We start from the raw sequence: 14,565 nt of genomic DNA on the forward strand, positions 1-14,565 counted from the left end.
GACAGTTATCTTTCCAGTTAAGGAATACATTCTCCAGCCTTCCTTGCAGTAGATGTGACTGTGTGTTGCAAGTTTTGGCCAGTGGAATGTGAATGGAAGTTAGGAATGAAACTTTCATGTTACATCATTAAAAGAAAATCATTTGCTCTCTACTTTTTCTTTCCCTTCTTTCTCTTTCCAGGGATCTGGAACACAGGTGTGACCAAATAAGCCAGTCTTAACCATGCAAACAATAACTGTATCTTGGTGTAGATGGCATATAAGATAAAAAGAACCTGGGTCTCTGGGGTGAACAAATGGAGCAAAGGCACTTGTACACTCCAGGCATGCACCCTACTGGACTATTCGGTGAGCGATAAATAGACTTCTTGTTAAGTCAGTGTCTTTGTCAGGGAGTGAGATTTCTGTAATTTTGTTATCCTGTATCCTAATATGGGTAGGGAGGAAAAGATAGTGTTGTAGCTTCCAATATCATTCCTGACTTGGTCAGATGGAGCTACAGAACTAGGAAAGGCTGGGACAACAGCTGTCTTGTCTTTAATAATTAGAGTTGAGTGAGGCTAATGTTGGCAGATACCAAAATAAGCAATTGTGCAGCCTTGTCTCAAGAGACAAGAGAAGCCCCTTGAAAACTGTAAACTTCGACCTGGTTCTAGGAGACAAGTTCTTCCAGAACAGAATCCCAGCCAGCAACTCCTGAATGTCTTCCTTCCATTCCACCCTGCAAAACTATGTGCATTGCCATCTTCAAAAGCTGATTCCAACAAGCCTTCCTAGGAGGACTTCATTGACTAAGCCCACGTAGTCATTTTGTGTTCACCATGTTTGCAAAAAGGAAAATTCATTTATAATACCCTTTTGATTCCTGAAAAGGATGGACTTGGAAGACCTATTTTGTTGAATACAGTAATTTGTCTAAGGTGCAATTTTGGAATTAGGAGTCAGGATGAATAATGAGGAATTTCCAGGGGACTCTAGTTTGGGAAGTCAACACAGCAAGACTAGAGACTTGGTGGGGACTAGAGGGGATGGAAGTGAAAAAAGACCTCTAGTAGCAAAATCAGGGAGAGATTACTCTGGAAAAATGTTTATAGGAAGATTTCCATGTGAACTGTTGTTAGATGATATGTATTGTGTCTTCCTTTCGATAAGTTCTGTTTTGTTGACTAAGTCCCTGGTATAAGAGGGAGGTGAGCTTAATAAAAGGATCAGAGAAAAGCTGACATCTGGATTACATATAGCATTTGAAGACAGAAGAAATGACAAAAAGGAAAGCCAAGTCACTGCTAGTGTTAATGACTTCTCTTCTAGCTGGGTGCATTGATACATGCCTGTAATTCCAGCAACTCAGGAGGTTGAGGCAGGAGGATTGCAAGTTTGAGGCCAGCCTGGGCATCTTAGTGAGATCCCATCTCATACTAAAAAGAGCTTGGGATACAGCTTAGTGGTAAAAGCACCACTGCATGTAATCTCCTGTACAGGCAAAATTTAAAAAAAAAAAAAAAGACTTCTTTTCTACAATTTTATAAACTTTCCTTTTTAAAAATTGTATTATGCTTTCCATGTATTCTAGTATATTTGAACCTACTATTGATAACCATTTCTCTAATTTACTGAGGTCAATTGAACTTTGATCTTCTATGTATATGGCAAATCCACCTGCTTGGGGTCATTTGTAATATTTATGAAGACTCAATTTTGTTCTACTCTAGACCCAAATCTAACTACCCTTTAGTGCCAATATATAGTCAGAAGTGAGAGGGGAAAAAAACAGCCCTATAATCTCCAGTTACAAAAACCTAATATAGTCAGCTGTCCATATTGTGGCTCTGGATCCATGGCAACCAACTATGAATTTAAAATATTTGGGAAACTTTTTGTCTTGATTGAACATCTTATAGACTTTTTCCTGTAATTATTCCCTAAACAATATAGAATAACAACTATTCAGTTAGCATTTTTATTGTATTAGGTATTATAAGTAATCTAGAAATTATTTAAAGTATACAGGAAAATGTTCATAGGTTATATGTATGTATATGAGGGACTTTAGCATCTGTGGCTTTTTGGGGGTTGTGAACCAATTCCTCATGGATACCAAGGGATCTATGAAATCACAGTGACATCTCTTAAATGATAATCAGAATTGTTAACAACAGGTACCTGAGTACCTACCACATGTAGAAACAGTATGCATGAAGGATTGGCCCCCGTCCCTGAGCATTAGTGTTGATGCAGAGGCACATAGACAATGAGTACATATTTGTTTGGCAGGGACTTTTCCACTCATTTTTCCAAATAATTAAGAAAGAACAAAAGTGAGAATGTGGCAACATAACAAGGGCTCACTGCCCAACACTCTTAAAAGCCAATAAATACAATGGTGCAGTTTATTAAGTAGTCAACTGTTGAGAGCCACAGCCGAAGGGGCCCCAGCAAACTTTCAGACTGCCAGCTGATGATTGGCTCGCAGCGGCCCCAGCAACTTCTAGCTGATTGGCTCCTCTGCAGTGATGCTCATTGGGCTGTTTCCCTGCCCTTTCAGACCATGGAGCTGCTCATTGGGGGACTTTTTTGGCTCCACCCACGCAACCCAGCCAATCGGCCTCAAGAGCAGGAGGAGTGGGGGAGGTTGAGAGGCTCGTGGGAAGCCGGTGGTGGCAGTTGGGCTCTGAAGGTTTTTCCTGAGGAGCTGTTTTGTTTGGCGTGTGTGGTTCTAAAAATAAAGTTTGTTTCTTTTGACAAGTGGCTCCTGAATTGTGCCCAGCCAGACTGCGGCATTTGGTGGCCCATACAGGGAACAAACCCGCGACCTTGGCGTTATCAGCACCAAGCTCTGATGAATCCAAATTTAAAAAGTTTAGAGTAAAAAGGGTTATTTTAAGTTTATCTTTGGGGAATATATACTCCTTCCCAATTCCTTCTTTTTGCTTTAATAAGTACATTTTAATAGTTTGATGAGCTCTTTCAACTATGCCTTGTCCCTGTGGATTGTATGGGATTCCTGTTATATGAGTAATGCCAAATGATGAGCAAAATTGTTTAAAAGAGGTAGAAGTATAACCAGGGGCATTATCTGTTTTTAACTGTTTTGGAACGCCCACAGTAGCAAAATTTTGTAAGCAATGAGCTATAACATCTTTAGTTTTTTCTCCGGCATGAAGGGAGCCCATCAAAAATCCAGAAGAAGTATCAACTGTAACATGCAAATATTTTAATTTTCCAAATTCTGGCAAGTGTGTGACGTCCATCTGCCAAATATGGTTAGGTATCAGTCCTCTAGGATTGACTCCAAGATTAACTTGTGGTAAAAAGGTCACACAATTTTGACATTGTTTTATTATTTGTCTAGCTTGTTCCTTAGTTATTTTAAAACTCTTTTGTAAAGTATTAGCATTGACATGGAACTTTTTATGAAAATTTGTAGCTTCTTCTAGTGTAGAGAAAATATGTATGTCATGTGTAGTTTTATCTGCTAAATCATTGCCCAAACTAAGGGCTCCAGGCAATCCTGTATGTGCCCTGATATGTCCTATAAAGAATGGATCTTTTCTGTCCCAGATTAGACTTTGTATAGTGGAAAGCAAAGAGAAAACAGTAGAGGAAGGGGAAATCCTACCAGCATCTTCAAGGAATACTATAGCATTAACTATATACTGACTATCGGGAAATAAATTAAATACAGAATCTTTAAACATCACAAAAGCTTGTAATACTGCATTAAGCTCTACCTTTTGAGCTGATTGTTTGGGTACTAAAAATGTAAAAGTTTGATCAGGTGTAACTATTGCTGCTGTACCATTATTTGATCCATCAGTGAATATATTTGGAGCATTCATGATAGGTGTTTTTCTTGTCATTTTTGGAAAAATTACAGGATGCGATGACCAAAAAGACAATAAAGGATTAGATGGTAAGTGGTTATCAAATGAAACATTAGATTTGCACATGATTATTGCCCAAGTATTTAACTCATTAGCTAACTCATCAATTTGATTCATAGTATATGGAGTAATAATTTTAATGGGAGAAATTCCAAACACTCCCTTTGCTGCTTTTATTCCTTTGAGTATTAATTGTCCTACAGCCTCAGGATACCTAGTAAGAATAGTGTTAGGAGAATAAGATAAATGTATCCATAATAATAGAACTTCTTGCCAAAATACTCCTGTAGGAATATTTTTTGTTGGTATTACAATAAATAATAAAGGCAAACTTATATCAATTCTATCCAAATGCATATTTTCCATATATGTTTCAATGATTTTTAATGCCTTTCTTGCTTCAGGCGTTAACATTCGGGGTGAATTTGGATCTGATGGAACTTTTAGGATATCAAATAAAGGTCCCAACTCTCCTGTTGGTATACCTAGATAAGGCCTTATCCAATTTATGTCTCCTAATAACTTTTGAAAGTCATTAAGTGATTTGAGTTGATCTACTCGTATTTGAATTTTTGGTGGACGGACCATGGTTGAGGATAATAGAACTCCTAAATAATTAATTGGAAAATTTAATTGTACTGTATCTATTGCTATCTCTAGATTATAATTTTTTAATAAGTTTGTAAGTGTGGCATAACATTCTAGCAATGTGTTTTTATCTTTGTGTGCTAATAATACATCATCCATATAGTGAAATATTTGTAGTTCAGGTTTTTGATTTCTAAGTGGCTGGATTACTTTGTAAACATAAATTTGACACATAGTTGGGCTGTTAGCCATCCCTTGAGGGAGTACTTTCCATTCATATCTCTGATCAGGACCTTCATGATTCAGTGCAGGGATAGTAAATGCAAAACGTGGACTATCCTCAGGATGAATTGGAATTGAAAAAAAACAATCTTTAATATCTATAACTAAAACATACAAAGTTTTGGCAAAGCAGACAATTGAGGAATCCCCGATTGAGCAGGTCCCATAATAACCATCTCATTGTTAATGGCTCTTAAATCTTGCAATAATCTCCATTTACCAGATTTCTTTTTGATGACAAAAATGGGAGTATTATGGGGAGATACAGAAGGTTGTATATGTCCTTCCGCTAATTGTTGTTTGACCAGGTCATGGGCTGCTTGTATCTTTTCTTTAGTCAGGGGCCACTGAGGAACCCATACTGGTCTTTCTGATTTCCAAGTAATTTTTATTGTCTCAGTGGCCCTTTCTGAAAATCCAACCCATGTCTGTCCGTTCCTTGATCTATTTGTATTGGTGCTGCTATACCTTGTTCTTGTTTTTCTAATCTTTTTCCTTTCCTAAAACCTTGTCTAGCTATAATAGTGGGTGCATTTTGATTGATGTTATTTGTTAATGTCAAACCTAATTGATCTAGGACATCTCGTCCTCATAAATTTACGGGAAGATGATCCAATACATATGGCTGTATAGTTCCTTCACATCCTTCAGGATCCTTCCAATCTAATACCATTACACTTCTATGGGGATTAGTCACCACTCCTAGGCCTCGAAGCGTTTGAGTGGCTTGTTGTAATGGTCATTGTTTTGGCCATTCTTGACGAGAGATGATGCTAAGGTCTGCACCTGTATCCAGTATCCCATTAAATTCATGTCCTTGAATATTTAGTTTTAGCATGGGGCGAGAATCTAAATTTAAAGAAAGCATAGCCCAATCTACACCTGTGGAGCCTAATCCCTTGGAAACTCTTTCTACAGCATGACTGGAAAATTTATCATGTAGGCTGGGTATTATTAGTAACTGTGCTATTCTATCTCCTGGTGAAATTACTGATATACCCTTTGGAGAACTGGCTATAATTTTTATTTCACCTTCATAATCGGGATCAATTACCCCAGGACTTATCATAAGTCCTTTTAGAGTAGAAGAGCTGCGTCCCAATAATAAGCCTACTGTTCCTTTGGGAAGAGGTCCTTTTACTCCTGTGGGAATGATTTGAACTCCCATCTCTGGAGTTAGTACTGATCTGGCAGAGGCGCAGATGTCCAACCCTGCACTCCCTCTGGTTTGTCTGATGAGGGATCTGATGGACAATGTGTCCTGGGCACTACCCTGATGGGGTTGCTGGGTTCCTCCAGTGCTCCGTATATTTGTGGTTTTGGGCCCCGGAGCCTTGGGCCCCCCTGTCCAATTTTTTTTTTTTGGGTGGGGGGTAATTCATAGGAAGGGAGAGAGGGAAGAAATTGCATGTTGATTGAATGATGATGGGGAACACTTGGGGTCCTTTTGTTCAGGCATGGATGGTCATCACGCCTTTTCATAGGTCACGTGTTTCTTTTCATGAGGAATTATCATGTTATGCATGGTAGATTTTGAGTCCACACCATCAAAGCTGGACGGGTTCCCTTCTTCTGCCCATATCCATTGTTGAAAAGCTACCTTCAAACCACCCTTGAGTAGATTCTGGAGGCTCTTCCTATGTCCAGGTGTGTCCAGACCTTAGCCAATTTCAATGAGAAGGAATTCTCATCTCTGCCATGTCCTCTTATTGGTTACCTTCAGTAGGGAGAAGGAGGGAGTGACTCTGTGTGTGTGTGTGTGTGTGTGTGCGTGCATGTGCACACACACAGTGCTATAGATTTAACTGTGGGCCTCACACATGGTAGGTAAGTCTTCTATCACTGAGCTATAACCTGAGCCCAAAGTTATTAACCTGATTGGTCAGAGACCAGGTAAAAAGGGAGGAAATCTCTTTTTCTATACTCACACAATACTTCTAATACCAAATGTGTGGATCTCTTCGTCACCAAGAGGAGGGTCATGAAAGGAAGGTGGACCCCAACTCAGACCATGAGGGTCCTTGATGTTGTTGTATGAAGGAATTTAAGGACAGGTCAAAGTGAGACACAGATTGAATGTATTGAGAGAAAGAAAGAAATACACACTCTGAGTGATGGCACGGGGTGAGGCTGCTGGAGAGGAATGTGCTAGCTGTATCATAGCTAGGCATACTTATACAAGTCAGATCAGTTGTACAGGGACATGATCTAAGTGAGTATTTGTCATTCTCCTTTGTGTTGGTAACCGGGCATGTTGACTATTACCGTGATTGTGGGATGTGGGTCATTTACTGACACGTTGACCATTATCAGGGATTTTTTGGGGTGGGGTTCATGTCTTTTCTTCCTTGTTTTTGATGCATTATGCTTTGTGAATTTAAACAGTACCACATTGGTGTACCTGTGGATAAGGTCTAATAATTAATTTAATAGTATTGTTTGTGATCAAGATCACAAGCTTTTCACTGGCCTTTTAATCCATATGAAAGTGGACTTTAAATCATGGCTACTCTCATGATGTCTCTCACATCTCCTTTCTACCTATTCCTATGTATTCTATCTTACCTCACTTCTACAACATGCAATTATCCCTTTGTATGTATGTTTGTGTGTGTGTGTGTGTGTCGGTCGGGGGGACATCATCAGGGTATCCTACAGTGAAATCCAATCCTGAAACTATTTTTACTTGGAGTTAGAATCAGATCCCACAAGTTAAGGGCTCAGCCCTACGAGATTGTCTCTATTTCAGGTGCCAATCACAAATGTGGGCCTCCTATACTTTCTATTCCCTGGCTATAAATTGGATATTCCCATGACATCCTCTAGAGGTTCAATAATTTGCAAGAATAGATCACAAAACTCAGGGAAATAGCCAGGCACAGTGGCACATGCCTGTATTCCAAGCAACTCAGGAGGCTGAGGCAGGAGAATAACAAGTTCAAGGTCAGCCTGGGTATCTTACTGAGACCCTATCTAAAAATAAAATAAAAAATAAACCAGAGAAATACTTGATTTACATTTTCTAATTTTAATAAGGGATCAAATTCAGAAACAAGCAAATGGTAAGAAATACACAGGGCAAGGTATGGGGTGAAGGGACATAAAACATCTATGCCCTCTCCAGGAGCACCACCCTCCCAGTACCTTGTATTCAGGCAGAAGCTCTCTGAATGCTGCCCACTAGAATTTTTATGAAGGCTTCATTCAATATACATGATTGATTGTATCATTGGCCATTGGTAATCAACTCAACTTTCAGCCCTCTCCCTTCTCCAGAGGTGATGGTGAGGCTGAAAGTTCTGACTCTGTAATCACATGGTTTGTACCTCTTATAATCAGCCCCCTATGGGGGCTTTCCAAAAGTCATCTCATTAACATAAACACAGGTGTGATTGAAAGAAGCTTATAATAAATAACAAAATATGTTCCCTTCAGCTGTTCAGGAGTGGAGACAAAGCCAAATATAACCAAAGATGCTTCTATCACTTAGGAAATTACAAGTTTTTGGAGATATAGCTAAGAGCTGTGAACAAAGACTAAAATATATATATCTTTTTATATCACAATATTGTACCAGGACATGAACTAGTCCACATTTTATTAGTGGTTGTGGTCGATTTGTATTAAAAGGTCATTTCCCATATCCTGCTGTGTAGATCCAGCCCAGTCTCCATTTGACAGACACTTAGATGAGCAAAGCAGGTATCTGAGGTGGAAGGATCACTTTGAACCCAGGAGCTTGAGGCCAGCCTGGGCAAAATAGTGAGGCCCCTATCTCCAAAACAAATCAAAACGTGGTCTGCTTTGTACATCTGGTCATCTTCTTCTCACTGCAGGCATGCCTAAGTGTATAGGCCCCAAAATTTGCTGGGGAGAAGGGGAGCAGGGAATTACTTTTGGCAGGAGTCTGCTTTAGAGGTTACTGGGTGCTAACTGAGCTTGAATAAAATGATTTTTTTGGTTCCCATTCCGATTTCTTTTTTGTGCATAGTTCCCTTGGGAATCCTAAGGAAAGGAAAGATGATTAGAAGAACAGGATTTGGCTTTTTCCGGTCTTTGATTGCAGCTAATTGTATTGTTGGTTGCAATTTCTTGCAAATTTTTGCTGCCCTTTTCAGGGAAAGATAATATTTCCTTACCCCATGGGTATCAGGTTTGTCCAGGTATACCTATTCTGGTGAAGAAAATGTAAGCATATTTAACATGTATAAGTTCCAGGCCAAATTATTAAGAGTCAGTATGTAGCTCACCATGATTTGTTTTCCTTCTTCCATGAGATACTAACATTGTTCCAGTTATAGATTGCTCTATCAGCCTGGGTCCCAGCATGAAGACAACCAGAGGATAGTTAATCTGTCTTGCAGTGGACATATATGATATTTTGAGAAATAAAATTTTGTTATTATAAGCCACCGTGGGATCACTTGTTACCATAGCTAAACCTAGCTTATCCCGATACACTTACCATATTGCTATCTGCATCAAACACCATTGTTTGTCTTCCCAACAATGTCTGTTCTCCCAAGATAACTCCAGTTTTGCCCAGGTATCATCCACCTCTTCATGGCTTGGGGAGGGAAATATAATTCCTAGCCACAGGGGGCCAATCCTAATTAACTTAATTCATTTATGATAGTTTTTTACTCTTAGCTAGCGTGAAGCTGAAGTTCTTTAAAGAAGCCATGTCGATTAGACCCTTTGACCTAGTAGAGCAGAACATTGTGACTGCAAAGAAATGGAATGATGTAGGGTAAGAGCCAATGTGCTATCTTTGGACCTTTAGAAAAATAGTCATTTGCTGTTTTTTTAAAATATTTTTTAGTTGTTGATAGAAATTTATTTATTTATTTATTTATATGTGGTGCTGAGAATTGAACCCAGTGTCTTACACATGCTAGGCAAGTGCTCTCCACTGAGCTACAACTCCAGCCCACTATTTGCTTTTAACCTTTGTGTCTGACCTAAAATCCCATGACTATTAGGTAAACCTGTAGGAATGTATTGTTAAGATTAGCAAGCCTCTAACCTCCATCAATCTTAAAGCTAAGAATTCTATAACAGCTGAAACCTATACAAAAAGATTTCCCTACTTTTCTGTAGTCCACCTACCTAATACCTCCACCAATGTATTTATTAAATGTATTGTTTTATTACCTTCTTTGTTCTGTAACTATAAAAATTCATGTAACCTATAACAGAACACATCATTCAGGGCACCTTTAAAAATATGGGTCTTCAATAATACTATTGAACTGTTAAATGAACTAACCTTAGAACTGACCTATCCCAAGTTTTCTTCTACTTGAGAGAATATATTTTCCTTATTGCTTAAGACAGTTTAATCTGGAATAAAGGGGAAAATAACAAATTTAACTTTACGGACATTGAGGTGAGACAGAATGCTATTGGTATCCTTTTATTTTGCTGAAGCTCAGCAAAATAAATTTAAATTTGAATTTGAAAGTAATCAATGGAGCAATATTACATAAAATAACATGTGTTGGTCTGTTTTGCATTATCATAGCAAAATACCGGAGGCAATCAACTTATAAGGAGAAAAGGTTTGTTTGGGCTCATGATTTTAGAGGTTTCAGTCCCTGGTTGGTAAGTTCATGTTTGGGGGCCTATGGTGATATAGTACATCAGTGTGGAAGCATGAGGCAGAGGAAGCTGCTCAACTCATAGCAACCAGGAAGCAAAGAAAAAGAGGAAATGGCTGGAGTCTCAATAACCCACCTAACTTCCTTCCACGAGGTCTCACCTATTAGAGGTTCCACCATCTCCTGATAGTATGACTGGCCATGACCAAGCCCTTAACACATGGGCTTTGGGGGGACACTTATCCAAACCATAGCATGATCTATCTTAAAAAATAATCCTATGCCTGGAAAAGCTACCTCTGTGCTTGAGGAATTTTGGTGATATAACAAAACATGACACCCATACAAAAATAGTCATTTCCTCACTGGGTATGCTACCAGTCTACATCCTTACATATGACCAGTCCTAGAAAGGGGAATCACAGAGGTGGTAGCAACTGCCTGGTGAGGAACAAAGGTAAGTGAGGTAGTGTTTGCAATACCTTAGATACTGCTCTCCTCTAGCCTGGTTTTTGTGGACCTTGGTAGCTATTGCACATGACTTAAACATTCTTCTCTAGTGTAAATAGATTTGAAAATAGGTAATAAGCAACCCTCCAATTTACTGACTCTTATACATCTTTTAGTAGTAAACTATTGTTCCAGCAAACTATGGTTTTGATCATCAAATAGTCATCACTGTATAAAAGGCGTGTAGGAACTCTGAAGAAGACACATCTACAAACTCACTTCAAATACTGTTGTTTGCAGGCAGGAATTGCAACTAGTTAGGACCAGGGTGATGTTTAAAGATGACTCAGTTGAATTGTCTAGAAAAGAGACAGGGAATGAGAGAAGGAATAGAGAAAATAGAGATGGAATGTTGAAGGTGAAGAGCCAAAATTATCTTGGGCTATCTTCATCTCTTTTATAGCCATTTTCTTTCAACCTATATATCTGACCTAACATCCTTGTGATTATTAGGATATTCTTGGAATGAATGTATCACTAAGCTTAGCAGACCTCTAGCCTCTAGGAAACCTATAAGAGAGCATCTGAAACCTATAGAAAATATTCCCATACTGATGTAAATCACCTACCTAGTGCCCCCACCAATGTATTTATTCAAAGTATTATGACTTTCTTTGTTCTGTTACTATGAAAGTTCATTCAACACATCCTCAGTGGAATAGGCCATTCAGGAACTTGAAACCATGTTCTGGGCCATAGCCATTCATATTTAGCTCAAAACAAATAATTATTTCCTTTAGAGCAAAACTGTCATTTTACATCAACAGGTATGATCTAATGCTAGTAGATTGAGTTGGGGAAACTCGGCAAGACCTAGCCATATTCTTCTTGATCCTCTGTGTAGCCTTCCTTCCTTCTGGGTATGTGGTAGGATCCTTTCTGGAATGAGGCTCATATGACCTACTATTAGACAAGGTAGATCAGAAAATTTCTTTATGACCCTTTCCTCCATGGAGGAAGAAGATCAGAATAATATTTCTAGGTTTTATAGCTGGCTTTGGGGAAGGAGAGTTCTAGTTTCTGTGACCCAACTTTGAATTCTGGTTTCTATGGCCTGACTAGGGGGAGAAAGAACAGGAGAAAGGAAGGAAACAGTCTGAAAAAGACTTGCTTCTGAGGGCTGCTTTCCTTCAGTTCAGTACTTAAATGACAAAGCACAATACTTTGGGGTATTATTTTCTGAGGCCCAACAAAATCCTGTGGGTGATCTGTAGAAGTCCTGCAGGAAGTGCCCCCTCCCCCCGCCCACGCGCCCCACCAGGGAATAGGAAATATACACTATGGAACATCAAGCAAGTGGCCAATGCAGACGATAGAGCCACTACTGTCCAAGTGGATCTGTGATTGGAAGGCAGTTTTGAAAGTTATTAATCCATATTGGCATTCCATTACTGTTACTCACTTTCAGAAAATATATTCAGGGACTGGAGTGGAGGTGGTGTATTTGGCAACACAAAAGGATTTACTTCTTAGTTTGGTTAAAAAGGAATTAATTTTTAAAACTCCATCATACCGAACTTTTGCAAAGGCACATTTTCATGGGCAAATGCATAAACCTGCATAACATTTACAGTGAAGCCTATGCCTTCCCTGAGACATCCCATTTCTAGTTGTCCTTGTCACTGCTAGTCCTACCTTGAAACTATGAAACTATAATTGTACTCTTACTTCTCTAAGCTCCCCCCCCCAAAAAAAAAACAAAGAAAAAAGAAAAGACATTTTAATGAGCTGAAGAGAAAATGAAAATTTCAAAGAGGGCTAACTTCAGTCCTACAGTTATTTAGAAAGGAAAAGCTCACTTCAAACACTGTTGTTTGCAGGCAGGATTTGCAACTGGCTAGGACCAGGGCGATGTTTAAAGATGACTCAGTTGAATTGTCCAGAAAAGAGACAGGGAATGAGAGGGAATAGAGACAAGCAAGTGGTCCTTCTAAATAAAAGGTGTCTTAGATCTATTTTTCTGACATTGAGGTTGTGAAGGCCCAGAGCTGGTGCAAACTAGGAGTGTTCTGTGTAGGAAATCTGAGATCCTGACAAATGCATCTCAAATTATCTGAACCGGAGGTTGCTAAAACTCAACTCCCACCCACACCCACCACTGGCTTCCAAAGGCCAGAATTTGGAAAGAGAAATCTCTCTTCTAAGGGTAGGGTCCAACTGGGGGGCCTAGCTGTGTGACCTTCGCCAGGCCCCGGAATCTCCTTTGGGAAATCCCCGAGGCCCTGCCCGGGGCTCTGCAGATAGTCGTCGGTATCCCGGCCCAAGCGCTCGGGATCGCCTTTGGGGAGGATCTGCTACCCACTGCGCACCGCAAGCTCATCCTCTCAGACAGCCTCTTCGCTTCATTGGGCCGCCGCCCGGGCCCCTCCCGCTCTGTCCGCCCAACCCGTGCCAGCAGCGCCACGCCCACCGGGGGGGGGGTCCCCGCACCGGCCAGGGATGCCCTCCTTCCACCTGGCCGTCCCCGCCGGCGACTCCGGGGCTCACGGCCGCCGCAAGCCCCGCCTGGCTCGGCTTTCCGGGCGCCGCAGGCCCCTGGCCCACCGCCCCTCCCGGGCGCCGCCCGCCGGGGCAGCCTCTGCAGCTGGCCGCGCGGCCGGCCCGCGCCCACCGCCGCGCGCTGATTGGCTGGCTGGCCGGCGGCGGCGCTGAGTGGCCGGGCAGATTCGCTGGGTCAGGGCTGCAGAGGCGCCTGGCGCACTGGCGGGAGTGGAGCCGCGGTGCGCTGGCCCCGGACGCCCGCCGCCAATCCTGCCAAGAGAGCGGGTCAGGGCGCTAGGGGGTCCGCGCCGCGCCGGGCGCCGCCGCCCTGGCCACCATGTGCTCCCAGCTCTGGTTCCTGACTGACCGGCGCATCCGCGAGGAATACCCGCAGGTGCAGATCCTGCGCGCCCTCCGGCAGCGCTGCTCCGAGCAGGACGTGCGCTTCCGGGCGGTGTTCATGGACCAGATCGCCGTCACCGTCATCGGCGGCCACCTCGGTGAGCGAGGCGGGACCTGGGAGAGCTGGGAGGCGCGCCGGGGTCTCTGAGGGCCGTCCGGGTGGGCGCGCTTTCCTGGGCCTCCCGCAGCCAAGTCTCCTTCCGGCCCTGCAAACCAGCCGCTCTCTCGGGCGAGACCCCTTGTGTTAGAGAAAGCCCCTCACCTTCATAACCTCTTTTAACCACTACCATCTGCCCTGAGGCCAAGATTTGAGAAGGTGATTTAATTTACTTAGGGGACTTTGTTTTGTGAGGAACCCAAATTCACCTGCAGCGACCCTGGTGTCCGAGAAAAATCAAGCTGCAAACCCCAAATTTGCAAATTACTCTTTCATCCATACTCTGTCAGTTTAGACTGATATTTTAGAAGCTAAACTAAATTTGCAAAATTCCTGTTATGATGGATGTTTCGAAACTTTTCCAGCGGTGTGTATACATCATTAATGCCCTACATAGAGAATTATACCCAAACCGGGAACCTATATATGGGGAAAACCCAAGGAAGATTGGAGTCACCTCTGAAGTGTAAAGTGGGAGAGGAGACTTTTGATGCGTTTTTTTTTTTTTTTTAACTCAACCTCCTCCCTAAAAGTGTTGAATTCTTATTCCAGAAAAGCCGTGATTTCAGGTACACATGATTCAATCACTCCACTGCTGTGTCCCAGAGACTTTTTTGGGGGGTAAGATGTGGTTGTCATCTCTGACCCTGACCTCAAAAGG

At 41.5% G+C, this 14,565-nt stretch overlaps 1 protein-coding gene across 2 annotated transcripts in view; it reads left to right on the plus strand.

The window, feature by feature from the left end:
* Window positions 1-13,682: 13,682 nt before the first annotated feature.
* The window catches only part of Rimkla (ribosomal modification protein rimK like family member A), a 33,405-nt gene continuing 32,522 nt past the window's right edge, over window positions 13,683-14,565 (plus strand). For both annotated transcript variants that reach the window (XR_011709016.1, XM_027936944.2), the window contains exon 1: window positions 13,683-13,845. Coding sequence is in view for 1 of the 2 variants with exons in the window: in XM_027936944.2 (XP_027792745.1) it covers window positions 13,683-13,845 (163 nt within the window). In the remaining variant the exon portion in view is untranslated. The remainder of the gene's footprint in view (window positions 13,846-14,565) is intronic.

The sequence above is a fragment of the Marmota flaviventris genome, chromosome 10, assembly GCF_047511675.1.
Source record: "Marmota flaviventris isolate mMarFla1 chromosome 10, mMarFla1.hap1, whole genome shotgun sequence".
In the NCBI taxonomy this organism is placed as follows: Eukaryota; Metazoa; Chordata; class Mammalia; order Rodentia; family Sciuridae; genus Marmota; species Marmota flaviventris.